Raw genomic sequence first — 26,287 nt, 5'->3', positions numbered from 1 at the left:
CCTGGAGCTATTTATTATTAGTGTTGCCATGGCGACAGCGCTTGGCTGAGCTCATAAATCGCCCTCTGGGTGGAGGTCATCCCCCGATTCCAGGTCATCCTCCGATTCCGGGCCTGTTGGATCGACATCGCAACGCTTCCCCGCGGCTCAAACTTTACCCTTTTTCATGGTGCTGAAAGCCAAGAAAGGTCGGGCCTAAATCTTCGCCATGTCGGTGCGACGGCTACTGGCCCGCGGCTTGGAGGTGGGCCGCTCGGCCTTGCGCCTCGTCACCCCCGCGGCCAGAGGCGGCAAGGGTGCGGCGTTTCCGCGGCCCTGGGCCCTGCAACCGCTCCGGCCGGTGTTGCCTGCCCGTTATCGGTACTTCCGCCTCTCGATGGGCGGCCTGGCGGCCCGGCTGCAGCGCCAGGCGTTCCGCAGGCTTCGCGGGCCCGGCGGGGCCTTGCTGGCCTTCGGCCTGGGACTGGAGGTCATCGAACAGCAGGTGGAAGAGGTGAGGAGCAGCACTGCAGCGTGCGAGCAGATCCAGGTAAGGAAGCCAACATGAAAATAACATTCTGGAAATAAATGTTCAGTCACCATCTGAATGTCATGGGGTCAATTTTCAACTTGCTGCTCAGGCGCAAAACTGGCGTTGCCCATCGGCCACCTGATTTTCATTACCGACGAGTTCACGGCAGGTGAAAATCGGGCGGTTTCTATCACGGGCAGCCAGTTTTACGCTGAAGCAAGAAGTTGATGATCCACCCCTCTTTGTCTGAACTCTTGATTAGTGTGCACTGCCAACCAGCTGAAAAATTTTAGTTGATAAAACTCCCTGTAAATTTATAAGTCACTAAGCCTTGACTCTGCCAACTAACATTTAAGATCAGATTCCATAGTCTAGGCTCTTGCATGAACAATGGTCACTTGAGTAAGTTATTGGAGTACTGTAGAGGCTTGTGCAACCATATCCCAACGTGAATCAATGGCCCGGATTTTTAGCAATTATCGGCGAATGAACGGCGCTAGTCATTCATTACACTTAAACTTGCCCACAGACTTTCTGTGGGCTTTAGCACTGGAACTTGCAGTGTTTAGAAATCCTAAAACAGCGCGCGCCCTCTACAGGGGTCCCTGGACCTCTGTGAACCTGTGTACTCTTTTGTGTGGACACTAAACCAAATCAACTGTAACTAATAAAATTTTAAATAAAACTTAACAAATTCAATTAACATTTTGTTGGCCGGGGTGATGATGCACTCCAATCCCCGCGGCGTCCACCGGTCGCGGAAGGCTTCGAGCGTGCTGGCGGACACCTCGTGCTCCATCTCCAGGGTCACTCGGGTGCGAACGTGGCCGCGGAACAGAGGCAGGCAATCGGGCTGAACGACCGCCCGCTGCCTGGACCAGTTAATGGCTTGTGAACCTGTGTATCACCTTAACTAATCCGATTTGAAGAATCCTTACTGAGACATGCAGAGTCTGAACCAGGAAGTGTCAGGAACCAGGAAGTGCCACCCCTGGAAAACCAGGTGCTCACTCTGTCGACCTCCGACATAAGGGGTGTTCTACGCGGAGTGAACACACGTAAGGCTGCTGGACCTGATAGCATCCCTGGACGGGTACTCAAGGAATGTGCTGATCAGCTGGCTGATGTCTTCACTGCCATCTTCAATCTGTCATTGGCCCAGGCAGTAGTCCCTACATGCTTCAAGACCGCTACCATTATTCCTGTGCCAAAGCAAACGGCTGTGACGTGTCTGAACGACTATCGACCTGTCGCACTCCCACCCATCATAATGAAGTGTTTCGAGAGACTGGTCCTGGCTCACATCAAAGCCAGTGTTCCCGCCTCTCTTGACCAACACCAGTTTGCCTATCGTGCAAACAGATCAACGGAGGATGCAATCACAACTGCTCTACACTCTGCATTGAATCACTTAGACGGTAAAGAGACCTACATCAGAATGCTGTTCATAGACTACAGCTCAGCATTCAACACTATCGTCCCCAACAAGCTGGCCACCAAACTCCACACTCTTGGCCTGAACGCTTCCCTTTGCAACTGGACCCTGGACTTCCTAACAAACAGACCCCAGTCTGTCAAATTAGGTAACCACACCTTTTCCCCCCCCCCCCCCCCCCCCGCAACCCTGAACACGGGGGCCCCACAAGGATGTGTGCTGAGCCCCCTCCTCTACTCCCTCTTCACCCACGACTGTGTGGCTGTTCATGGTTCCAACACCATCATCAAGTTTGCGGATGATACCACGGTGGTAGGCCAGATCACCAACAATGATGAGTCAGCCTACAGGGAGGAGGTCCAGCATCTCGTGAAGTGGTGCGCCGATAACAACCTGGCCCTTAACATCAAGAAAACCAAGGAAATCATTGTGGACTTCAGGAAGTCTAAAGGCGGAAGTCACACCCCCATCCACATCCATGGGGCTGTGGTGGAAAGGGTGGACAGCTTTAAGTTCCTCGGAGTCCACATCACGGAAGACCTCTCCTGGTCCCTCAATACCTCCTCTTTGGTGAAGAAGGCCCAGCAGTGCCTATATTTCCTAAGGAGGCTGAAGGGATGTAACCTGTCACCCCTGATCCCCTCTAACTTTTACCGCTGCACAATAGAGAGCATCCTGACAAACTGTATCACAGTATGGTATGGCAGCTGTAGCTACTATGACCGGAAAGCCCTGCAGCGGGTAGTCAAAACTGCCCAACGCATTACCGGCACCCGGCTACCGACCATAGAGAACATCTACCAGAAACGCTGTTTACGGAGGTCACTGACCATCATCAAAGACCCTACCCACTCCAGCCACAGTCTGTTCGCCCTCCTGCCATCTGGGAGACGCTACAGATGCATTCGCACCCGAACGACCAGATTTAGGAACAGCTTCTTTCCCAGGGCTGTCATCCTACTGAACTCCACAAATAAACTCTAAAGCCTGCACATCTGCCAATACACTTTATTATGTTTGTTAATGTATTACAAGCCAAATGAATGTTGAATGTTTAAATGTCTTAATCTAAATGTACACTCTCGGGAGCTGCAAGCCTACATTTCGTTGTACTGCACTTGTGCACTAACAATGACAATAAAGTTTATTATTATTAATAAAAGTTAGAATATTGAATTCAAGTCAAATCATCATAACATAAGAACATAAGAAGTAGGAGTAGGCCATTCGGCCCCTTGAGCCTGCTCCGACATTCAATAAGATCATGGCTGATCTTCTACCTCAACTCCACTTTTCTGCCCGATCCCCATATCCCTCAATTCCCTTAATAGCCAAAAATCTATCAATCTCTGTCTTGAATATACTCAATGACTGAGCCTCCACAGCCCTCTGGGGTAGAGAATTCCACAGATTCACCACCCTCCTGAGTGAAGAAATTTCTCCTCATCTCATCTCAGTCCTAAATGGCCAACCCCTTATTCTGAGACTGTGACCCCTGGTTCTAGACTCCCCAGCCAGGAGAAATATCCTCCCTGCATCTACCCTGCCAAGCCCTGTAAGAATTTTGTCTGTTTCAATGAAATCACCTGTCATTCTTCTAAACTCTAGAGAATAGAGGTCTAGTCTACTCCATCTCCCCTCTTAGGACAATCCCCCCATCCCAGGAATTAGTCTGGTGAACCTTCGTTGCACTCCCTCTATGGCAAGTATATCCTTCCTTAGGTAAGGAGACCAAAACTGTACACAATACTCCAGGTGTGGTCTCACCAGGGCCCTATATAATTGCAGTAAGACGTCTTTACTGTTTGTAATGAAATCTGTTTGTCTTGATCCTGTATTTCCTGTATTCGTTTTGCACTCATGTGTATTACCCTCCCCCACACCGTGTATAGTTTCACTTCCTCTTTCCTGACTAACCTGGAAGGTTCCAGGTCTTGGCTCTTGGCTCCGCCCCTGACTTCTCTTACATAAAGATCCCAGGATCTGTATGACTCATTCCTGTGAACCAGTCGGCGTGTTGAGATGTTAGCTCTGATCTTAGTGATTAAAAGCCAACTTGTTTAAGTCTATAACTTCTAGTTTTGTGGTTATTGAAGGCACATCACTGTTGTACTCAAATCTTCTTGTAATAAAGGCCTAAATGGCCGACCCATGCTGTACCTGCATGTTAACTTTCAGTGATTCGTGTACAAGGACACCCAGGTCCCTCTGAACACCAACATTTCCCAATCTCTCACCATTTTAAAAAATACTCTGCTTTTCTATTTTTCCTACCAAAGTGGATATCTCCACATTATATTCCATTTGCCATGTTCTTGCCCACTCACCTTAGCTTGTCTCTATCCCCTTGAAGCCTCTTTTCATCCTCCTCACAAATACATTCCCACCCAGCTTTGTATCATCAGTAAACTTGGATATATTGCATTTCGTCCCCTCATCCAAATCATTGATACAGATTGTGAATAGCTGAGGCCCAAGCACTGATTCTTGCGGTACCCCACTAATTACAGCCTGCCAACCTGAAAATGGCCCGTTTATTCCTACTCTGTTTTCTGTCCGTTAACCAATCCTCAATCCATGCAAGTATATTACCCTCCAATCCCACGAGCCCTAATTTTGTTTAATAACCTCTTGTGTGGCACCTTATCGAATGCCTTCTGAAAATCTAAATACACCACATCCATTGGCTCCCTCTTAGCTATTCTGCTAGTTACAATATCAAAAAACTCTTAACAGATTTGTCAAACAAGATTTCCCTTTCATAAATCCGTGTTGACTATGCCCACTCCTATTATTATTTTCTAAGTGCCCTGTTACCACGTCATTAATAATAGATTCTAGCATTTTCCCTACTACTGATGTCAGGCTAACTGACATCAGTAATCTATTATTAAGGACTAGTTTCCCATTTTCTATCTGCCTCCTTTCTTAAATAGTGGGGTTACATTTGCTACCTTCCGATCCATGGGAACCATTCTAGAATCTATGGAATTTTGGAGGATGACAACCAATGCATCCACTACCTCTATAGCCATCTCTTACAAAACCCTAGGATGTAGGCCATCAGGTCCAGGGGATTTATCAGCTTTCAGTCCCATTAATTTCTCCAGTACTATTTTTTTTTACTAATACTAATTTCTTTCAGTTCCTCATTCTCGCTAGATCCTTGGTTCTCCACTATTTCCAGGAGGTTTTTTGCATCTTCTTCCATGAAGACAGACACAAAGTATTTGTTTAATTTCTCCGCCATTTCCTTATTCCCCATTATAATTTCTCCTGTCTCAGCCTGTAAGGGACCCACATTTACTTTCGCTAATCTTTTCCTTTTTACTTACCTGAAGTGGGGAAAGCACGCTGACAACTCACATAGTGATGTGCAAGTGGCAGTAGCAGACATGAAAAACCACATCCGTGAGGTGGGGTCAAAGCTGACTGTGTAGACAGACACCGGTTCCAAGAAAAACTTTGTTTGTGCACCTAAGCTGCTCTTTGGATTGGCTGTCTGGGTCACAATGATAACGTTATTTTTGCTCAGCATTTCAGCAGTTTAGGTTAACAATTAGTTATGCAGCTTGCATATGTATACCTTTTTTAAGATATGTAATCCAATCCGTGAAGGTGCACGCGGGCCACGATCCAATTAAGTTGCGAGAGCGGATTGTGCACGAGGCTACCATGACTTTTGAACGCATAAATATGTAACGCTTATTGTATCAATTTGGAGAAGTCTCCTGGTGCGCCAGTAGAGATTGTCTCCCCACCGGTGTAATAAAGACAATTTGAATAATGATCTAAAACCTTGTGTCGAGTGTTGGTTTAAAATACTCCACCACAATACCTATAGAAAATTTTACAGTCTGTTTTTATGTCTCTTGCTAACTTACTCTCATTCTATTTTCCCTTTCTTTATCAATTTCTTGGTCCTCTTTTGCTGAATTCAAAAATCCTCCCAATCCTCAGGCTTACTGCTCTTTTTGGCAACATTATAAGCCCCTTCCTTTAATCTAATACTATCTTTAACTTCTCTTGTTAGCCACGGTTGGAGCACTTTTCCAGTGGGGTTTTTGTGCCTTAATTTACAACAAATATACATTCCTTTATGTATTAATTCTTTAAATGCTAGCCATTGCTTGTTTACCGTCATACCTTGTAATGTAGTTTCCCAATCTATCTTAGCCAACTCGCCCCTCATACCTACATAGTTTGCTTTGTTTAGATTTAAGACACTAGTTTCGGATTTAACTAAATCACTTTCAAACTTAATATAAAATTCGATCATGTTATGGTCACTCTTCCCGAAAGGCCCCTTTACTGCAAGGTTATTAATTAACCTTTTCTCATTGCACAATACTAGATCTAAAATAGCCTGTTCCCTAGTTGGTTTCTCAACATACTGATCTAGAAAACTATCTTGCATATATTCCATGAATTCGTCCTCCACACTATTACTGCAAATTTGGTTTGCCCAGTCTATGTGTAGATTAAAGTCCCCCATGATTACTATATTACCCTTGTTACATGTGCCTCTAATTTCTTGATTTATACTCTGCCCAAATTACAACTACTGTTTGGGGGCCTGTAAACAACTCCCACCTATGTTTTCTGCCCCTTGCTGTTTCTAAGTTCCACCCAAACTGATTCTACTTCTTGATTTTCGGAGCTAAGATCCTTTCTCTCTACTGACTTTATCCCATCCTTTATTATCGGGGCTACCCCTCCTCCTTTTCCATTTGCCTACCTCTTCTAAAAGTTAAGTATCCTGGAATATTTAGTTCCCAATGTTGGTCACTTTGCAACCACGTCTCCGTAATGGCTATTGGATTAAACCTATTAATTTCTATCTGTACTATTAATTCATCTATTTTGTTGCGAATGCTTCGTGCGTTCAGATATAGTGCCTTTAGCCTTGACTTTTTTCTATTTTTCCCTGATGTCACCTTCGTCACTGATGCCCGATTACCTTTGTTACTCTCTGTCCCTTCCTGACCCACTCTGCTTATTTTTACCCAAAACTCTGCTCTGCTCTAGAAACTTGGCGTTTCTCTTGCTGCTTTTAAATGTACTCTCTCCTGAATCCTCCCACCTCCCCTTCATTAGTTTAAAGCCCTGTCTACTGCCCTAGTTAGTTGTACAGAAAGTGAAATAAAGAGGTAAAGAAAGATGAGATTAAGAGAGAGAGATCAGAGACCGAAGAAATAGTAAAAAAAAAATACATTTTAAATTTTTTTTAAAGTCTGCAACAATAATTAAAATCTGACAGAATGAGACTCCACACTTGTAAAAGTTAATTTTCAGTGCCAGAGAGGTTGTTTGGCAGTAATTAAGACTTATCACGCCGTTAAAAATTCACTTAGACTGGAATCTATTACGTAAGTACCCCAACTGCATGTCCTTCTATGTATTTGAATGCTGGGTCTCTTGGCGAGGTATAGCGCAGCTTCTGGAGGACCAGGGCAACTCGGACAGCAACTTCCTGATTTCCGTGTTTTATTGCGCATGTACAGTCGCCAAAGGTTGCTGTCCGATTTACTCTTTAATAATGGTAAGTGCCGATAGCCTCGTGGTTATTTTTACTGCAAAATCTGGGCCAATGTTTTCAGGAGAGATGGGGAATTTCCCTGAGTTTAATATTAAATTTGACCTGTCATTATTTAGGATGGACAATGGTGAATGTGGACCCACACCTAACCATGCACCTTTTGGGGGAGTGGGGTACTGGGCTTAAATAAAACTTCACTAACCAACAAAGTCGATTAATAGCAAAGGTTCTACCACATCAATGACCACTGATTTGATTAGCTTGATGTGACTCACTACTTGCCCTGAAGAAACACTAATACTAAGCTTCATTATTACTCTTAAATTAAGGGATTTAGCACAGTGCCAGTCATGCCTCCTTCTTTATATCCACTATCCCAGATAATCAGGAGACCATGGTGTCTTAGTTTTCTAAGCATAACCTGGAGAACTTGTCCTGTCAACTAGTGGTCAAGGACATCACGCTGAACTTGGTAGATTAGTAAGACTGCTGACAGCAGAGTTGAATTTTTAGCAGTTCTAATCCTAAAGCTGGATGAAGCTTTGCGGTTCATTCAAAACTAACTGCAGCTGAAAAAAGTTCCAATTTCCATAAATGTTTACCTTTTGATATATTTTAGTTAGTCACAGGACGAACTCATGCTATTTCTCTCCTCACCTCCATCTTAATAAGATTAATTGTTCTATCTTTTTTCCCCCCATCTACCAGACACTGTTCAAAAGGAAGAAAATTAAATATGTAAACTCCATACCTTTGTGCACCCATGGATATCGGTTGGAAGATTACAAGATCGGACACCACATTGGAAAGGGGTGTAATGCAGCTGTGTACTCTGCGTTTATCCCTGGAATAGCCAACCCAAAGGCGAGCAATACAGTCGCAACGAAGGAGAGACCCCAAGAGGGTAACGGGGAGGGAAAGAGTGCAGCCATTGTACAGGATGTCTCAAGTGAGGATACCGAAGTAAGAAAGGGTATAGCGATTACACAGGAAAAATCGAGTTTGAGTTTCGTGATTTTGAAGAGAGAAACATCAATTGATCCACTGAATGCATCCGAAGGAGACACCAGCTACCCATTGAGTGTATCCGAGGGGGACTCCAGCTACCCACTAAATGCATCCAGGGGAGATTCCAGCCACCCACTGAATGCATCTGAGGGAGAATCCAACTACCCACTGGCTCTAAAAATGCTTTGGAACATAAAAGTAAGTCAAACACAAAGATGCACAATGAAAGTTTGTTGCTTGAGCCCGAATGGAAGATGACCATTTACTGGGGTACGTGGCATAAGACTTGCAGCTTGAATCCAGATCATGATGTGCTTATAATGAAGAACCTTTTTAGTTTAAAATACTCCACGCTCCACCTAGTTGTAAAAAGAAAGTCATGCTTTTTTTAATTAATATTTTTCCTTTTTTTTAAAATAAAGCACAGAATTGCTTGAGTAACAATGTAATTGATAGCCCTAACAATAACGGTGTAACATCAGGATGGAATCAAAGCAAAATTATGTATCAAAAATATTTGCAGTGGATGAATAAAGTCCCTAGTTAGACACTGTCTGATTGTACATAGAAACCAATCTGACCACTAGAGTTAGCCTCATCTGAGGTCCAGCCTGTGGGGGGCTTAAAAATCACTGCTCTGGTGATAACACTTCCCAAACAATAGTGAGGTTGATCGTCGAGGAATAACCAACACTTTGCAGGCGAATAGGTGGTTGTGAAGATATATTTTAATAGTATTTCTCTACCATGTTCAACAACCTCTTCCCCGCCACCCCCCCCCCCCCCCCACGCACAGAGCGGGATTAAAATGGAGTATACTTAAACAGAGTGTTTTATTTGGGAATTTGGAGAAGAGGGTGAAGGAGTTGTTGCTTTTTGCCTTGTTGTGAAATAAGTCTTATAAGTATATACCTTATTCTACCTGTGTATAGTTTCCTATTGTAATCTATTGTAACCCTGCTGTTTTCTTGGTTGGCCAGGAATGCTGATGTACTGTACACCACTCTGCTGTGCCATTGATTGTCCTGATCTGTTACTTCGCCCCTGGCTCCGCCTCCTAGTTCACTTCTGAGAAGCTGGTCAGAAGGCTAACATGTGTGTTCTGTTCTGTCCAGTTCTAAGCTATTAAAAGCCAACTGTTTGAGTTATAACTACCAGTCTCTGTAGCTATTTAAGGTATATCATGCCTACACTGCTTGTAGTGCTTTGTGTTACAGGTAGTTATTTAATTTCAGTACCCATAACTTAATCTAGATCTAGTAAGTAGTCAAGAAACTACACTGTAAACTAAGTTACCTAATTACAAATTTAATTAAATAAAACAAGGTTTATGTAGGGATGGCAGTGCAGGTGGTGTGCCACAACTGCAGCATGTGGGGGTTTGTGGAGAGCATTGTGATCCCGGACAACCACGTTTGCAGTAAGTGCCTGCATCTTGAGGAACTTCAGCTCAGAGTTTTTGAGCTGGAGTCTGAGGTGCAGACATTGCGGGGCATCAGGGATGGGGAGAGTTACCTGGACACTTTGATCCAGGAGGCAGTCACACCCCTTAGGTTAGGTAGTGATACAGGTCTGGTTAGTGGTCAGGGACAGGAGGGTGTGACTGCAACTCAGGCAGGTAAGGGGACCCCACGTGCAGTGCTGGAGGAGCCTCAGCCTTTGCCCTTGTCCAACAGGGTATGAGGTTCTTGCTGCCTGTGTGGATGAGGGAAAAGCCTGCAAGATGGATGAGCAGGCTGACCATGGCACCATGGTGCAGGAGGCCATTCAAGTTGGGGGGAGTGAAAGGGAATGTAGTTGTGGTAGGGGACAGTATAGTCAGGGGGATAGATACTGTTCTCTGCAGCCGCGACCGAGAGTTCCAAAGGATGTGTTGCCTGCCAGGGTTAAAGACATCTCCTCCTTGCGGCTGGAGGAGAACTTTGCGTGGGAGAGGGAGGATCCAGTTCTTGTGGTCCACGTTAGAAATCAACGACCTAGGTAGAACTAGGAATGAGGTTCTGCTGAGGGAGTTTGAGGAGCTAGGATCCAAATTTAAAAAGCAGAACCTCAAAAGTAATAATCTTTGGATTTTTACCTGAGCCACGCACAAATTGGCATAGGGACAAACAAATTAGAGGTTTAAATGCGTGGCTGAAAGAGTGGTGTGGGAGGAAGGGGTTTCAGTGCATGGAGGAAGGGGTTTCAGTGCATGGGGCACTGGCACCAGTACTGGAGAAAGAGAGAACTGTTCTGTTGGGACGGGCTCCACTTAAACCAGGCTGGGACCACTGTCCTGGCAAACCGAATAACTAGGGCAGTAGACAGGGCTTTAAACTAATGAAGTGGGGTGGGAGGATTCAGGAAAGAGTAAATTTAAAAGCAACGAGAAAAATGCCACGGCTCTAGAGCAGAGTAGTTTTGGGTAAAAATAAGTAGTGGGTTAGGAAGGGACAGAGAGAGTAACTAAGGTGACAGGAGGGAAAATAGAAATAAGTCCAAGCTAAAGGCACTATATCTGAATGCGTGAAGCATTCACAACAAAATAGAGGAATTAATAGCGCGAATAGAAATGAATAGGTTTGATCTAATAGCCATTATGGAGACATGGTTGCAATGTGGCCAAGGTTGGGAACTAAATATTCCAGGATACTTTGGTATGAGGGGCGAGTTGGCTAAGATAGATTGGGAAACTGCATTAAAAGGTATGACGGTAGACAAGCAATGGCTAGCATTTAAATAATTAATACATAATTTGCAACAAATATACATTTCTTTAACGCACAAAAACCCCACAGGAAAAGTGGTCCAACCGTGGCTAACGAGAAGTTAAAGATAGTATTCGATCAAAAGAAGAGGCTTTTAATGTTGCCAAAAAGAGTAGTAAGCCTGAGGAATAGAAGGATTTTAGAATTCAGCAAAGGAGGATGAATAAATTGATTAAAGAAAGGGAAAATAGAATATGGGAGTAAACTAGTGAGCGACATAAAAACAGACTGTAAAAGCTTCTATAGGTATTTAAAAAGGAAAAGATTAGCAAAAGTAAACGTGGGTCCCTTACAGGCTGAGACAGGAGAAATTATAATGGAGAATAAGGAAATGGCAGAGAATGCAAGTTGTGAGGAGGATGCAAGAGGCTTCAAGGCTTCACAAGCTAAGTGAGTGGGCAAGAACATGGCAAATGGAATATAATGTGGAGAAATGTGAAGTTATCCACTTTGGTAGGAAAAATAGAGAAGCAGAGTATTTTTTAAATGGTGAGAGATTGGGAAATGTTTGTGTTCAGAGGGACCTGGGTGTCCTTGAACATGAATCGTAGAGCAAGTTATTATCTTAATGGCAAGAAACTGGAAAGTACTGAAGTACAAAGGGATCTGGGGGTCCTGGTGCACGAAACTCAAAAGGTTAGTATGCAGGTGCAGCAAGTGATTAAGAAGGCCAATGGAATGTTGGCTTTCATTGCTAGGGGGATAGAATATAAAAATAGGGAGGTATTGCTTCAGTTGTACAAGGTATTGGTGAGACCGCACCTGGAATACTGCGTACAGTTTTGGTGTCCATACTTAAGAAAGGACATACTTGCTCTCGAGTCAGTACAAAGAAGGTTCACTCGGTTAATCCCGGGGATGAGGGGATGGACATATGAGGAGAGGTTGAGTAGATTGGGACTCTACTCATTGGAGTTCAGAAGAATGAGAGGCGATCTTATTGAAACATATAAGATTGTGAAGGGGTTGGATCGGGTGGATGCGGGGAAGATGTTCCCGATGATGGGTGAAACTAGAACTAGGGGGCATAGTCTTAGAATAAGGGGCTGCTCTTTCAAAACTGAGATGAGGAGGAACTACTTCACTCAGAGGGTGGTAGGTCCATGGAATATGCTGCCCCAAAAAGCTGTAGAAGCTACATCATTACATAAATTTAAAACAGAAATAGACAGTTTCCAAGTAGTAAAGGGAATTAAGGGTTACGGGGAGCGGGCAGGAATTTGGACATGAGTCTAGGTTCGGATCAGATATGGCCCTGTGGGTAGCGGAGCGGGCCCAGGGGCCGTGTAGCCTGATCCTGTTCCTATTTCGTGTGTCTAATTCTGTTAGATTCAGGAGATGGTTCTGTGATAGTAGATTGGCGGTTAGGATCAGATCAGCCATGATCTTATTGAATGGCGGAGCAGGCTCGAGGGGCCGATTGGCCTACTCCTGCTCCTATTTCTTATGTTCTTATGTAATCCCTGAAAGTTAACATGCAGGTACAGCAAGGGTCAGCCATTTAGGCCTTTATTACAAGAGGATTTGAGTATAAGAGTAAAGATGTCTTACTGCAATTATATAGGGCCCTGGTGAGACCACACCTGGAGTATTGTGTACAGTTTTGGTCTCCTTACCTAAGGAAGGATATACTTGCTATAGAGGGAGTGCAATGAAGGTTCACCAGACTGGTTCCTGGGATGGGGGGATTGTCCTATGAGGAGAGATTGAGTAGACTAGGCCTATATTCTCTAGAGTTTAGAAGAATGAGAGGTGATCTCGTTGAAACATACAAAATTCTTACAGGGCTTGACAGGGTAGATGCAGGGAGGATGTTTCCCCTGGCTGGGGAGTCTAGAACCAGGGGTCACAGTCTCAGAATAAGGGGTCAGCCATTTAGGACCGAGATGAGGAGAAATTTCTTCACTCAGAGGGTGGTGAATCTTTGGAATTCTCTACCCCAGAGGGCTGTGGAGGCTCAGTCATTGAATATATTCAAGACAGAGATCGATAGATTTTTGGATATTCAGGGAATCGAGGGATATGGGGATCGGGCAGGAAGGTGGAGTTGAGGTAGAAGATCAGCCATGATCTTATTGAATGGCGGAGCAGGCTCGAGGGGCCGAATGGCCGACTCCTGCTCCTATTTCTTATGTTCTTATGCCCTAAACCATGGAGATCAGCCATTTCAATTTCAGCATATTGCTCAGCATGGGAGGAGCGCCATAGATCAATTTGGGAATTGGCATCTTGGATCTGTGTGAATCCTGATCCAGAGGTGCCCCAGCCTGGAAAAGCTCTTTTCTGAGTTCCCACCTGGCATCAGAGTCAAATTTGTGAGATTTCTGTGCTTTTTGATGATGGGGTTAAGTGGACCACATTCCTCTACTTAATATACAAAACCGTTGTTCATGTGCTTCTTCCCTCTGGTAAAATGATTTGAATTTGAGAAAATAGGATTGAATTGATGGAAACTACCTGAGACCAGAGGTCATGGTTTTCACTGTCTCCTCCTCCCATTTTAAACTTGGCACTTCTACTGCAAAGTGAAAACGAAACTAATTAAGGAGCAAAGCATTTTAAAACAAGCACTAGTGTTTTGCACATTAAGCTACACAGGATTCATTGTCTTGTTGCTTCAACTTCTCATTGCAGGCCGGGTCCTCCAGTGATGCAATCCTGAGAACAATGGGCAAGGAGCTGGTTTCAGCCACCCCCAACGCTTTAACCGGAGAGTTTGGCGGATTCAAAGGGTTAGTTACATGTGTACTGCTGCTTTATTAGCAACTTTCTGGCTCATCAGTATGAATGTGATCGGATAAAGATCGCCGATCTATTGCACTCGGTTAATGTTTGAGGGTGGATTTTCCCTTTGTCTTGCTTAATATTCTCGACTATGCAGCCATCATGTATTGTTTCCCAGCCCAAAGGACATACAGTTACCAGACATGACCGTGTCCAGCTAAAAGAAAAGGCGAACACAAATGCAAGAAAAAGTAGAAATCGAGCCGAAGGGAGAACTATAAAAAGCAACAATGGGATACAGAAAAAGTAAAAGTAATCGGAAGTGCAAAAAGGAGTATGAAAAATAAAAGCTTGCAAGGGATATTAAAGATAACAGCAAAAGTTTGAATACATATATTCAGAGAAAGCGTGGTAAAGGGAAATGTGGGCCCATTAAAGACAGATGGAGGTGAGACTATAATGGATAACAAGGAGATGGCAGACATTTAATACAGAGAAGCGTGAGGTGATGCATTTTGGCAGGAGGAACAGGGAGAGGCAATATACACTTAATGGCACAGTTTTAAAGTGTGCAGGGACAGAGGGACCTGGGAGTTGATGTGCATAGGTCCCTGAAGGTGGCAGGACATATTGAGTGTATCTTGGGCTTCATTAAATAGAGGTATTGAGTACAAAAGTAGAGAGGTTATGCTGAATCTTTATAAAGTGCTGGTTAGGCCACAACTGGACTTTTGTGTCCAGTTCTCGTTACCACACTTTAGGAAGGATGTGAAGGCCCTTGAGAGGGTGCAGAGGAGATTTCCCAGAATGGTTCTGGGGATGGGGGATCTTGGCTACAAGGACAGGTTGGAGAAGCTGGATTTGTTTTCATTTTGTTGAGGGGTGATTTGATAGAGGTGTACAAGATTATGACGGGTTTGGATAGGCTAGATGGGGAAAGGCTGTTCCCACTAGTTGATGGTACAAGGACTAGGGGACACAGATTTAAGGTTTTGGGCAAGAGATACAGGGGGGGGATGTGAGGGAAAACCTTTTTTACGCAGCGAGTGGTGAGGACCTGGAACTCGCTGCCGACGGAAGTGGTGGAAGCGGAGACACAGTGTTTTCAAGGGGAGACTGGATAGGCACTTGAGGGAAATAAACTTGCAGGGCTATGGGGATAGAGCGGGGGAATGGGACTGACTGGATTGCTCTACAGAGAGCCGGCACAGACTCGATGGGCTGAATGGCCTCCTCTGTGCCGTTATGACTGTTAAATGAGCACTTTTTATCCGTTTTTACAGTGGCGGAAGAGGACAAAATGCGTGTGGTACAAGGGAACCTAAAAATAAGTTGAGGGAAGGAACCTAGTGGATTTAATTAATATAAATAAAGTAATTGCAGTGGAGAATATAATGGGACTTAAGATACAGATCTCCAGGACCTGATGGTTTCCACTCCAGGGTATTGAGAAATAGGTGAGGTAATTGCACACCTGTCAGTTTAACATCAGTTGTAGGGAAGTTACTGGTATCTATCGGAGACTGGAGTGACTGAGCACTTGGACAAGTATCAGCCAATCAGAGAGTCATAGAATAGTGCAGCACAGAAGGAGGCCATTCGGCCCATCGAGTCTGTGCCGGCTCTTTCGAAGAGCAATCCAGTTAGTCCCACTCCCTGCTCTTTCCCCAAATCCCTGCAATTTTTTTCTTCAAGTATTTATCCAATTTCCTTTTGAAGACTACTAGTGAATCTGTATCCACCGCCCTATCAGGCAGTGCATTCCGAATCCTAACCACTTGCTGCGTAAAATAGTTTTTCCTCCTGTCGCCTCTGGTTCTTTTGCCAATCACTTTCAATCTGTGCCCTCTGGTTATCGACCCTTCAACCATTGGAAACAGTTTCTCTTTATTTACTTTGTCTAAACCGTTAATGATTTTAAAAACCTCTATCAAATCTCCTCTTGGCCTTCTCTGCTCTAAGGAGAACAACCACAGCTTCTATAGTCTATGCACATAACTGTAATCCCTCATCCCTGGAACCATTCTAGTAAATCTCTTCTGTACCCTCTCCAAAGCCTTCCTAAAGTGTGGTGCTTAGAATAGGACACAATACTCCAGCTGAGACTAAACTAGTGTTTTACATCGATTTTAGCATAACTCCCTGGTTTTGTACTCGATGCCTCTATTTATAAAGCCCAGGATCCCATATGGTTTATGAACTGCTTTGTTAACCTGTCCTGCCACCTTCAAAGATGCTGAGTCAATTGAAATTTGAGACTGAGATCGATGGATCCATGTTGGGTAAGGATCTGAAGGTATATGGAACAAAGGCGGGTAAATGGAGATGAGGTACAGATCAGCCATGATCTAATTAAGTGGCGAAACAGGCTCGAGGGGCTGAACTGCCTCCTCCTGTCCCGAAGTTTTCTATGACATGCAAGAGTGGCTTTGGGTGACTCTTCCTCTTGCCTCACAGTTACAGCCAAGATAGGAATTCTGCTTCTTGGTTGTGGAATGGCCTGCTGCTGTGCCAGCTTAACTGCACAGCAGATCCACCATCATACTGGGGTATAACAGCAATTCCAATTTAAACCGTTTAATGTTACGTTACGTGCTATACACAGAGACATCAAGATGCACAAATTACATGAATTTTCCTCCTGAATTGTTCTTTGCTTCATAACTTCTCCCTATTACTTTGATCAGACCCGACAATCATAACGGAAAGAAGATGAAACCACATCCAAACATCATTCAGATTGTCCGAGCGTTCACAGCCGACTTTCCGCTCTTGCCTGGAGCTTGGATCGAGTACCCCGCTGTACTGCCGACCAGATTCAATCCTAGTGGGTTTGGACACAACCGCACCCTCTTTCTGGTGATGAAAAAGTAAGCAGTTCAGATCCTGCAAGGTGTGTGTGTTTAGGAGCAGCGAGCTGAAGAATTGGCTCCGGTCCACCGTGTGATGTGCTTGAGTTTGGAAGGGAAGGAAACCTGAAATCGGCCATGGTAAAGCACACAGTGTAGGTCTCTGCATGGGGTGTAAGGGATTGATTGAGTCCTAGATATTGGACCTCTGTTCTATATGGGAGCTTATACCACACTTTAGCTGGGTTTAGTTAGCCTACCTATGATTCACTGATCCCAGATTGATGTTGAATAAGGAATATAGTTATCGGCACTCTGCAGGAGTACCAGGTTTTTCGTTTAAGGTCAGTGTACAGTTGCTGGAAAAGATTCACAACTTTTTTTAAATGACTATCTGCATTCTCTTTATACCTTTTTTTGGCAAAAAAGGTATACAGCATGGATAGATTATGAACCTCTGACTGCAAAATAATTTATATACAGTAACATGTTATGGTGTTGTTTGCAGTTGGTTTGAGGATTCAGGTTATTGGAACCGGTGTATGTATTAAAGCTATGGGACCATAATACAGCCTGTGGGGGACACTTGCAACCCACATACCCTTCACCTGGTCTAGGCAGACCAGCTACGAATATCCTTCCACAGCTGTTGCTAGACTGAGGATTCACTGTTGTTCCCGCCTTGCTTGCCGTCCAGTGAGAGTAGAGTGAGGCAATGTTGTTGGGGATTTTTGCAATATTCCCACAGGCCCTATAAAATACAACTGTTGGTACTGTAGATTATTCCCCCTTCCTATTGGGAAACGTTCAGCCGCCACTGGGGAACAGCCTGGGTGACACGTTTGGAATCAGAAGCTCGCTCTGAAGTATGTTGCAACATTCTAGAGAGTGACTTGAGCAAGACATGCTCTAAACTGCAATCAAAACAAAAAGTTGATTAACACTTGATAGCCCAGCTGTTTGTGCCAAATTAGGAAGGTCAAACGTTCAGTCACTGGCCAGTGCTGTACTGAGTTAGCATTGGGGCCCTCGTGGCTCTGTTAGGGATCTGGCTCTTGCTTGCTATCCAGTGACCCTTGCTGGAACTGCATGTGGGTGGAGATTGAGTCAGGACAGGATAGGTCTTGGTTATGATGTGCCCCACAGTCAAAAAGCCTACTGACGCTTGCGATCTAGACTCGTGCATAAAGAATGATGGCTTGGGGGGGGTACCAGAGGGTACTTTGCACCTGTGGAGTTGTACTGCAACAAGAGTTGACACCTTTTTTAGGAGGGGAAGCAGAGAAAATTAATGTGAAGGGAACACGGGTGGGGGGGTCACCATTTTAGACAACAGGCATTTTGACTGTGAGGCTGTTTGATTCTGTTGAAAGTTTTGCTGCTTTTCAAATAAAATGACGTGTTGAATAATTTGAAGAACTTTGTAGTCAGCTATTTGATGACACCTTTTTGGTAGGACAAAATGCAGAGCTGACGTTTGTGTGTTTTGTGCCTTAGCTATCCATGCACCCTGCGCCAGTACCTGCAGGCCTGTATCCCCAGCACTACGTGTGCTACCCTGATGATTCTTCAGTTACTGGAGGGAGTGGATCATTTGGTCCAACATGGCATTGCGCACAGAGACCTGAAGTCTGACAATATCCTGGTGGAGTTTGATTCAGGTGATTGATTCAAGATCCTGTAAGCAATCATCAAAATTTAGATTTTGGAAAGTTTTAACAACTCTGCATGTACAAAAAATGTATTTGGTAAGAAGTTCAATCCAACAGCAAATAGTAAGCAAAAGTAAAGTATAAAATATCAAACCTCAAAATGTAAGGCATACAGAATCACATGGGTCGGGAGGCTGGTAATGAGGGGAGGACAACAGCAGCTCTCATGCCAGTATCTAACTAGAAGGAAGTACCACAGACAGTGGTGTCACCAATTGAAAGTTCAGTCCTGCCCCACCATTAATATATTCCTTTGCTCCAAATGGGATCTATGAACTGTACTTGCAGTTCATTAACTTACTACATTTCTCTGCCCCATCAAAGAAAACTTGGGCATAACACATCAGAACTAGGTAAGAGAGGATTTGTCCAGCATTCCCAGTCTTGAGGCACAGGACTCTGTACAGGAGAAAGCCCTGGCTCTGTATTTACACAAGCATAGTGCAACCAAATTTGTACATCATATAAATATTTTTTTGCCTTTTTTCTATAAACATGTACCTGATAAAGATGGAAGGGTTTGCAGTCTATATTTCATGTAGGTCATTGATAGCTGCAATCCTACAATTTCTGTGGCACTACAAAAGATTTAATTTTTTTTTGCTATACTTTGTAGATCAGTTTTTTTCTTTAACAATTTTAATTCTACAGAAAATAATTGATATTTTTCAATTCATAGCACTCTTGCCTCAGTTGTAAAATTGCTGATTTCAAGACCCACTCTAGCCCCTGATAAAGCACAGTATAAATGTGAATCTTTCTGGTTTGTGCACTGTTTAGTTGGCTGCCCACGTTTGGTGATCACTGACTTTGGTTGCTGTCTGTCTGAAGCAGCTCTGGGGTTGAGGCTTCCCTTTACTAGTATGGAAGTTGACCGAGGAGGAAATTGCTGCCTAATGGCTCCTGAGGTAAGTGCACTGAAATATGTAAAATAAAGTGATGCTGGTTCTTGTGCACAGTTTGTTTGTCGTAAGACATGCTTGTCTGTAACTGCAATCAGAGCCACTAGTTTATGGTAACTGAACAAGTCAAAATTCATTGACTAATTGGTGCACCAACTCTTAAATCGAATCCCTATTCTTGTGCTTTCCAGATTTCTGCAGCAGTCCCTGGACCCAGTGTAGCTATTGATTACAGCAAATCGGATGCCTGGGCAGTGGGTACCTTAGCCTATGAGATCCTGGGTCTTCCCAATCCATTTTATGGACGTGGAATGGAGAGCAGGAACTACCAAGAGAATAATCTGCCGCCTCTGCCAGGCTCCATTCACAGAGACGTGAGGCTGGTGGTGAAGCTTTTGTTGTGCAGAGATCCAAAGAGGGTGAGTAAAGCAGCAATACTTGAAATGAATAGAGGTCCTTTTGTAAAGTGTCCTTGGTCCATCACAACCTTGTTTATACGAACATACAAAATTGACATGCAAGAAGAGAACAGCTGGTTCATCAAGCCTGCCCCACACCATGATGGCCGGAGCATCATTATCAAACACTCCCTTTCCCTTCCCTTCCCTCTTTCTCTTCTGGGAAAAGAAGAACTACACCGAACATCAAGTCTATTCCTACTCTTACATAGTTTAAACAAACTAATGGCTTCCTTGTCAATCCATAACCCCTATCTGATTCAGGATCTGTAACATGTTCACCTTTATAACCTATAAGAGAACATAATGATTATCTTACCATGTTGAATTTAAAATGAAGTATGTGTTGTAGCGTAAGTAACCGCTTGTCCCTGCACCAATTCCAATGGCACACTTGGTTAGTTAGTATTCACTTGTACCCTGTAGCAACTTGTTTCTTTTCTATTTTGCAAATTTTTTTCACCTCCTCTCTTAAAGATGCTGACTTGCTGGGCTACAGGTTCAAAGACACGGTACCTGGCCCTTCATCGCATGTGAACCCTAGGCACTGAATGCCAACAGCCTATTCAAGTAAACCGTGTCATAGCCAACCCCAAGCTCAATCCTGCCCTCTCCTAATGTCCACACGGCAGCGATCACTGGATAGAGAAACCATGGCTATTGTTGAGGCCAGTTGTAGTGCCCTAACTGCTGCCCTGACTGAGAGAGCTGTTTCAGCATAGACAGGCAAGCCTTCATCCAGTAGGGAAGATGGAGTCTGGAGATAAATCAAGTTAATATGTTTAGCCCATGTACTATACAGGGCTTTGCTGTATTTGCCCAATGTTTCAACACATGTAGTTATGCAGGTGCCATCCACCCAGCAGTGCCTCACTCAGTTTTTCCATGGAAGTGAAGATGAGAATCTTGCAATAAAAACAGAAAATGCTGGAAACATTCAGCAGGCCAGGCAGCATCTGTGGAGAGAGGAACATAGTTAACGCTTCAGGTCGAGGACCTTTCATTTTGATTCTCTGGGGCACAGGGAACCAATGGAGCTTGTAAGGAAAGGATGAACGAATTGTCTCCTCCCACACTTCATTCAAAAGCTTCCTAAAGACTCTTCTCTCCTGGCTGGTTTTCCCAATTTTTAGCACGGAGGCTGAATGTACTGTACTGTGGATTTTCATCATCTGTTAATCTGTATCACCTGGAAATGAACATGCATTATTTTTCTTCCCTTTCACAGCGCCTGTCAGCAAGAGTTGCTGCGGATATGCTGCACCTACACCTGTGGGGGGCAGAGCTCCTCGCCCCGGCTCCGATCAGTGTGGAGAAGGTTTTCGACTGGCTTCGGTGCCAGACCCTGCTCACCTTCCTGCAGGTCGCGAGGAGTTCTGAATTATCTGTGGAGACCGAACTAAGGAGAAGCTTCTTGGCAAATCTCAGCTTTGAAGAACTGAGGCTGGGCCTGAATCTACTGCTCCATGGGAAGGGCAGCCTCCAAATGCAACACACGGGTTCACATCAATAAATAATTCACTGGGTTCTAAAACCGAATTTAGGTAAAATTAATGCTACTATTAGGGATCAGGAATAAAACTTTGCACTTGGTTTGTAATTAATGAGATGATCAAGAGCTTAAATGGTATGTCTGGGTCTTCTGCTGGCCCAATAGTTAATGATAAGTGAATATTTAATGCTATCTCTTGCCATACAGTACAGGTAGACTATCCTTTATCCGAAAACCTCGGGACCAGCCGTGTTTCGGTTTTCGGAAAATTTCGGATTTCGGAAGGTATTTTATAAGACTGGGAAATTTGTCGGCGGGGGGGTCGGCCGGGGGTGGGCGGGGTCGGCGGTGGGGGTCGGCGGGGGGTCGTCGGCGGGGGTCGGGGTCGTGTGCCACTCTGGTCATGTAGTGCGCACGACTTACGCTGAACGAAAAAAACCTTCGGTTTTTATAGGGTTTCGGTTTTCGGAAGTTCGGATAAAAGGTAGTCTACCTGTACTTCACTGACAGAGAGGAAGATGTGATTGGCTTCTGTAGATCTCAAACAGTTGGGAAATAAATACGTGGATGTGTGACCAACTTTACTGTAGAATGTTACTGACTCTGCCAATCTGAAATGGAGGCCAGCTCACCGGAGTTGTTTCTTGCACTACTTGTACCTTGAAGCCAAGCCCTGGTACTCGGCACTTTTATTTAAGGAGGTCCAAGGCCCACAGTGCAGGACATCAACAAGTTGTCAAATGTATGAGAAGAATGAAGACAGATCATTAAGTAGCAGTAGGTGACGCTAAGCCTAGGTTTTAAAAAGCCTGTAGATTGTAGGAGGATTGAGGGGGTGCAAGGAGTTCCAGTTTTGAGGTTTTGGGGAGGGAAAAGTTAAGTTTGTAGTCAAATGAAATATTAATCCTGTGGGCAGGCACTTAGTCATGCACAGGTCACATTTAGGGAAAAGAATCTAGAAACTAACTGGGTCATTTTTCTGCATACCTTGCATATGTTTTCTGTATTGTAACAGTTTCTCTTGCAGCTAAATTAGTCGCTGAGCTAATTAACTAGCCATTCACGCTGATGCACAGACATGGTTTCAGTCTGTATTTGCACTGTAGTCCTGTTTAAGGTAATTTAAATAAACTTAGTACCATCTGAAATTTGAACCTTGAAATCTCACTTTCATTTCCCTTTTTTTTGCTGTTATGTAAATCATTGATATCCAGCACTGTGAACTCTCATAGGAAACAATATCTGCAATTTAAACACATTTTCAGATGTGAATTAAACTTCAAAAACATTTATTTTTCAGGACTGAATTCCCCTCAAAATTGGAAGTTGAATACCATTAACATTCCAGTCGTATGCCATAAGATGAAGCCCTCCTTATTTGTACAACATACACTCAGAAAATTACTTGCAACAATTCCCTTTCAGAAGTTCTTTTTACTATCCCTCCCCCCCCCCCCCCCCCCCCTTTACTGGTTAGATGACCTCCCCTTCCCCATAATATTTATATTATCCCTTTTCACTTTAATCTCCCCTTTCAACAGTCCATACACTACAACTTTATAAACTCCTTGTGCTCCATGAGAATCAAGTTCAAGATTTTTACTTTCAAATCCTTCCGTGGGTTCAATGTCACCTCCCACGATGCATTCAAAAGCTTTCTAAAGCCCCTTCTCTTCAATCATGCTTTTGCCCCCCGCCCTGTAAAAATGCTCAAAGACATCTCTGTACATGAAGTGCATTATAGAAACAGTTGTTTTTTCCTTTTTGTCCTCTCATGCAGATAGTGACACTCATTTTTCTCTCAGAGAAAAAGCGGGGAATTATAGACCGGTAAGCCTGACATCGGTAGTGGGGAAAATGCTAGAGTCCATTATAAAAGATGTAATAGCAGAGCACTTGGAAAGCAGTGACAGGATCAGACAAAGTCAACATGGATTTACAAAAGGTAAATCATGCTTGACTAATCTACTGGAATTTTTTGAGGATGTAACTGGTAAAATAGATAAGGGAGAACCAGTGAATGTGGTGTATTTGGACTTTCAGAAGGCTTTCGATAAGGTCCTGCATAAGAGATTAGCGTGCAAAATTAAGGCACATGGGATTGGGGGCAAGGTATTGACTTGGATAGAGAACTGGTTGGCGGACAGAAAGCAAAGAGTTGGAATAAACGGGTCGTTTTCCGAGTGGCAGGCAGTGACTAGTGGGGTACCGCAAGGATCGGTCCTAGGACCCTAGCTGTTCACAATATATATTAATGATCTGGACGAGGGAATTGGATATAATATTTCCAAATTTGCAGACGACACAAAGCTGGGTAAGAGGGTATGCTGTGAGGAGGATGTCGTGAAACTCCAGTACGATTTGGACAGGTTGGGTGATTGGGCAGAAACATGGCAAATGCACTATAATGTGGATAAATGTGAGGTTATCCACTTTGGTGGCAAAAACAGGAAGGCAGATTATTATTTGAATGGCAATAGATTGGGAGAAGGGGAAGTGCAAAGAGACCTGGGTGTTATTGTGCACCAGTTGCTGAAGGTAAGCATGCAGGTGCAGCAGGCAGTTAAGAAGGCAAATGGTATGTTGGCCTTCATAGCAAGAGGGTTTCAGTACAGGAACAAGGGTGTCTTGCTACAGTTGTACAGGGCCTTGGTGAGACCACACCTTAAATATTGTGTGCAGTTTTGGTCGCCTTACCTGAGGAAGGACGTTCTTGCCATGGAAGGAGTGCAGCGAAGATTCACCAGGCTGATACCTGGGATGGCAGGAATGACTTATGAGGAGAGATTGTGTCGATTGGGCTTATACTCACTGGAGTTTAGAAGATTGAGTGGGGATCTCATCGAAACCTATAAAATTCTGTCAGGCCTGGACAGACTAGATGCAGGAAGGATGTTTCTGATGGCCGGGGAGTCCAGAACCAGGGGTCATAGTCTAAGGATAAGGGGTAAGTCATTTAGGACTGAAATGAGGAGGAATTTCTTCACCCAGAAAGTGGTGAACCTGTGGAATTCTCTGCCACAGAGGGCGGTGGAGGCCAGTTCATTAAATATATTCAAGAAAGAGTTGGATATATTTCTTAAGGCTAAAGGGATCAAGGGATATGGGGAGAAGGCAGGGACAGGGTACTGAATTTGGATGATCAGCCATGATCGCATTGAATGGCGGAGCAGGCTCGAATGGCCTACTCCTGCTCCTATCTTCTATGTTTCTATGATTCCTCCGGCACTTCCAGCCCTGTGGTACCTCATCCAATTTTGATTGGGAGTACCAGAGGATAACCAGCTTCATAGAAGGGTCAGTACTTCCAGGACAGGAGATAAATTGTTGGAAAAAAAAAGTCACTTGCTAACTGGGGTCACCTGGGGGTCAGTCAATTTAGCCAAAGTGCAGTGGTACTTTGCATCAGTGACAAAACAGCTGATCAGATTCCAAAGTCAAGCTGTGGCCTTCAGACCTGGCTGTGGTTTTATAAGGGATATGAGTTCTGGAATAGTCACTCTTCACTCTGGTTGTTGCAATCACTGAAAGAGTTATTTTGAATAACGTTGAAGGACATAGTTGCCAGACTGGGCCTACAGCAGGTGGTGAGAGAACCAACACGAGGGGAAAAACCTACCTGACCTCGTCCTCACCAATCTACCTGTCGCAGATGTATCTGTCCATTACAATATTGGTAGCAGTGATCACCACACAGTCCGTGTGCAGACAAAGTCCCGTCTTCACACTGAAGACACCCTCCAATGTGTTGTGTGGCACTACCACTGTGCTAAATGGGATAGATTCAGAACAGATCTAGCAGTTCAAAACTGGGCATCCATGAGGCAGTATGGGCCATCAGCAGCAGCAGAATTGTATTCTACCACAACCTGTAACCTCATGGCCCAGCATATCCCTCACTCTACCATTACCATTGATGCGCTATCAACAATACCAAAGACTACGAGATGGACTTAAATGAAGTAGGCTTTTATTGACTAAGAACTAGAGCATGCCTCTGCTAGTGAATCCATCCTAAGAGCTCTCGGGGGAAGGGTGGTGAGTCACCTTTATACCCGGGCTTAGGGGTGGAGCCAGGGGCTGAGACATGCCTGGACTTGTACAGGGCACTGGAAGTCTAATCCTAGCAGTACGGGAGCGCAGAGCTGTGGCAGGACGAGGAATTTAAACTCTGTACTCCACGCCGTTCACTGTCAGAGTCGCTACACAGTAGCCGCCGACGTCCGCCGTATGGGACTTTGAGGCCATAAAGACCTGGTGGTGTGTGCGCATAACCGATAGGGAGTAGCGTCGCACCGTGTCGGGGTGGATGAAGCTCTCCGTGCTTCCGCAGTCAAAAAGGCAATTTGTGGCATAGCCATTTACCTTTACGTTCATCATGGACCTGGCTAGTTGATGGGGCCTAGATTGGTCCAGGGTGATGGAGGCCATCGTCGAGGTCGGTGGGTCGCTGTAGTATTCGCCCGCGCCGAGGGCCTGGTCCCGAGATGGTGTCCAAGATGGCGGCTCCCCCTCTGCTGGTGGTGTCCAAAATGGCGGCCCGCACGGCTCACACGTGGTTGGTGGGGTCCAAAATGGCGGCCTGTACGGTTCACACGCAGCGCTGCTGGAATTGGGGGTTGATTTCGCCTTGCACACTCTCGCGTAGTGGCCTTTCTTGCCGCATTTGGAGCAGGTCGCGTCCTTTGCTGGGCATTGCTGTCTGAGGTGCTTGGCTTGGCCGCAGAAGTAGCATTTCTGGCCTCTGGTCATTGCAGCTGTAGTTGGGCTGCTGGCGGCTTGTGGCCTTACCGGGTCCCAAGATGGCTGCTCCCATGGCATCCACGTGGCCATCCGGTCAGGGGGGTAGGCGTCCATGTTCTGGAGGGCCACGTCTAACGAGTTAGCGAGGGCCACCGTCTTCTGCAGGT

General features: G+C 44.7%; 1 protein-coding gene across 1 annotated transcript; it reads left to right on the top strand.

The window, feature by feature from the left end:
- The first annotated feature begins 88 nt into the window (after positions 1–88).
- pink1 (PTEN induced kinase 1) lies at positions 89–22,531 on the top strand. The gene is made up of 8 exons (XM_085967039.1): positions 89–529; positions 8,194–8,691; positions 13,875–13,972; positions 16,652–16,834; positions 18,311–18,474; positions 19,306–19,433; positions 19,619–19,846; positions 21,114–22,531. Exons 1-8 carry the CDS (start codon positions 209–211, stop codon positions 21,396–21,398), a joined length of 1,905 nt encoding a protein of 634 aa, XP_085823165.1. The 5' UTR covers positions 89–208; the 3' UTR covers positions 21,399–22,531.
- Positions 22,532–26,287: the final 3,756 nt, after the last annotated feature.

The sequence above is a fragment of the Somniosus microcephalus genome, chromosome 25 (genome assembly GCF_052327205.1).
Source record: "Somniosus microcephalus isolate GS21.2 chromosome 25, FLI_Smic_1.0, whole genome shotgun sequence".
In the NCBI taxonomy this organism is placed as follows: domain Eukaryota; kingdom Metazoa; phylum Chordata; class Chondrichthyes; order Squaliformes; family Somniosidae; genus Somniosus; species Somniosus microcephalus.
Note: the sequence above shows the minus strand (reverse complement) of the source record. Positions and strands in the feature narration are given on the sequence as shown.

What these genes read in the sequence shown, in the direction of transcription:
- pink1 (XM_085967039.1), top strand. Translation starts at nt 209, where the DNA reads ATGTCGGTGCGACGGCTACTGGCCCGCGGCTTGGAGGTGGGCCGCTCG. An exon ending in CAGCGTGCGAGCAGATCCAG is followed by an intron (nt 530 to 8,193) that starts GTAAGGAAGCCA and finishes CCCATCTACCAG; the next exon opens with ACACTGTTCAAAAGGAAGAA. An exon ending in GAGTTTGGCGGATTCAAAGG is followed by an intron (nt 13,973 to 16,651) that starts GTTAGTTACATG and finishes TACTTTGATCAG; the next exon opens with ACCCGACAATCATAACGGAA.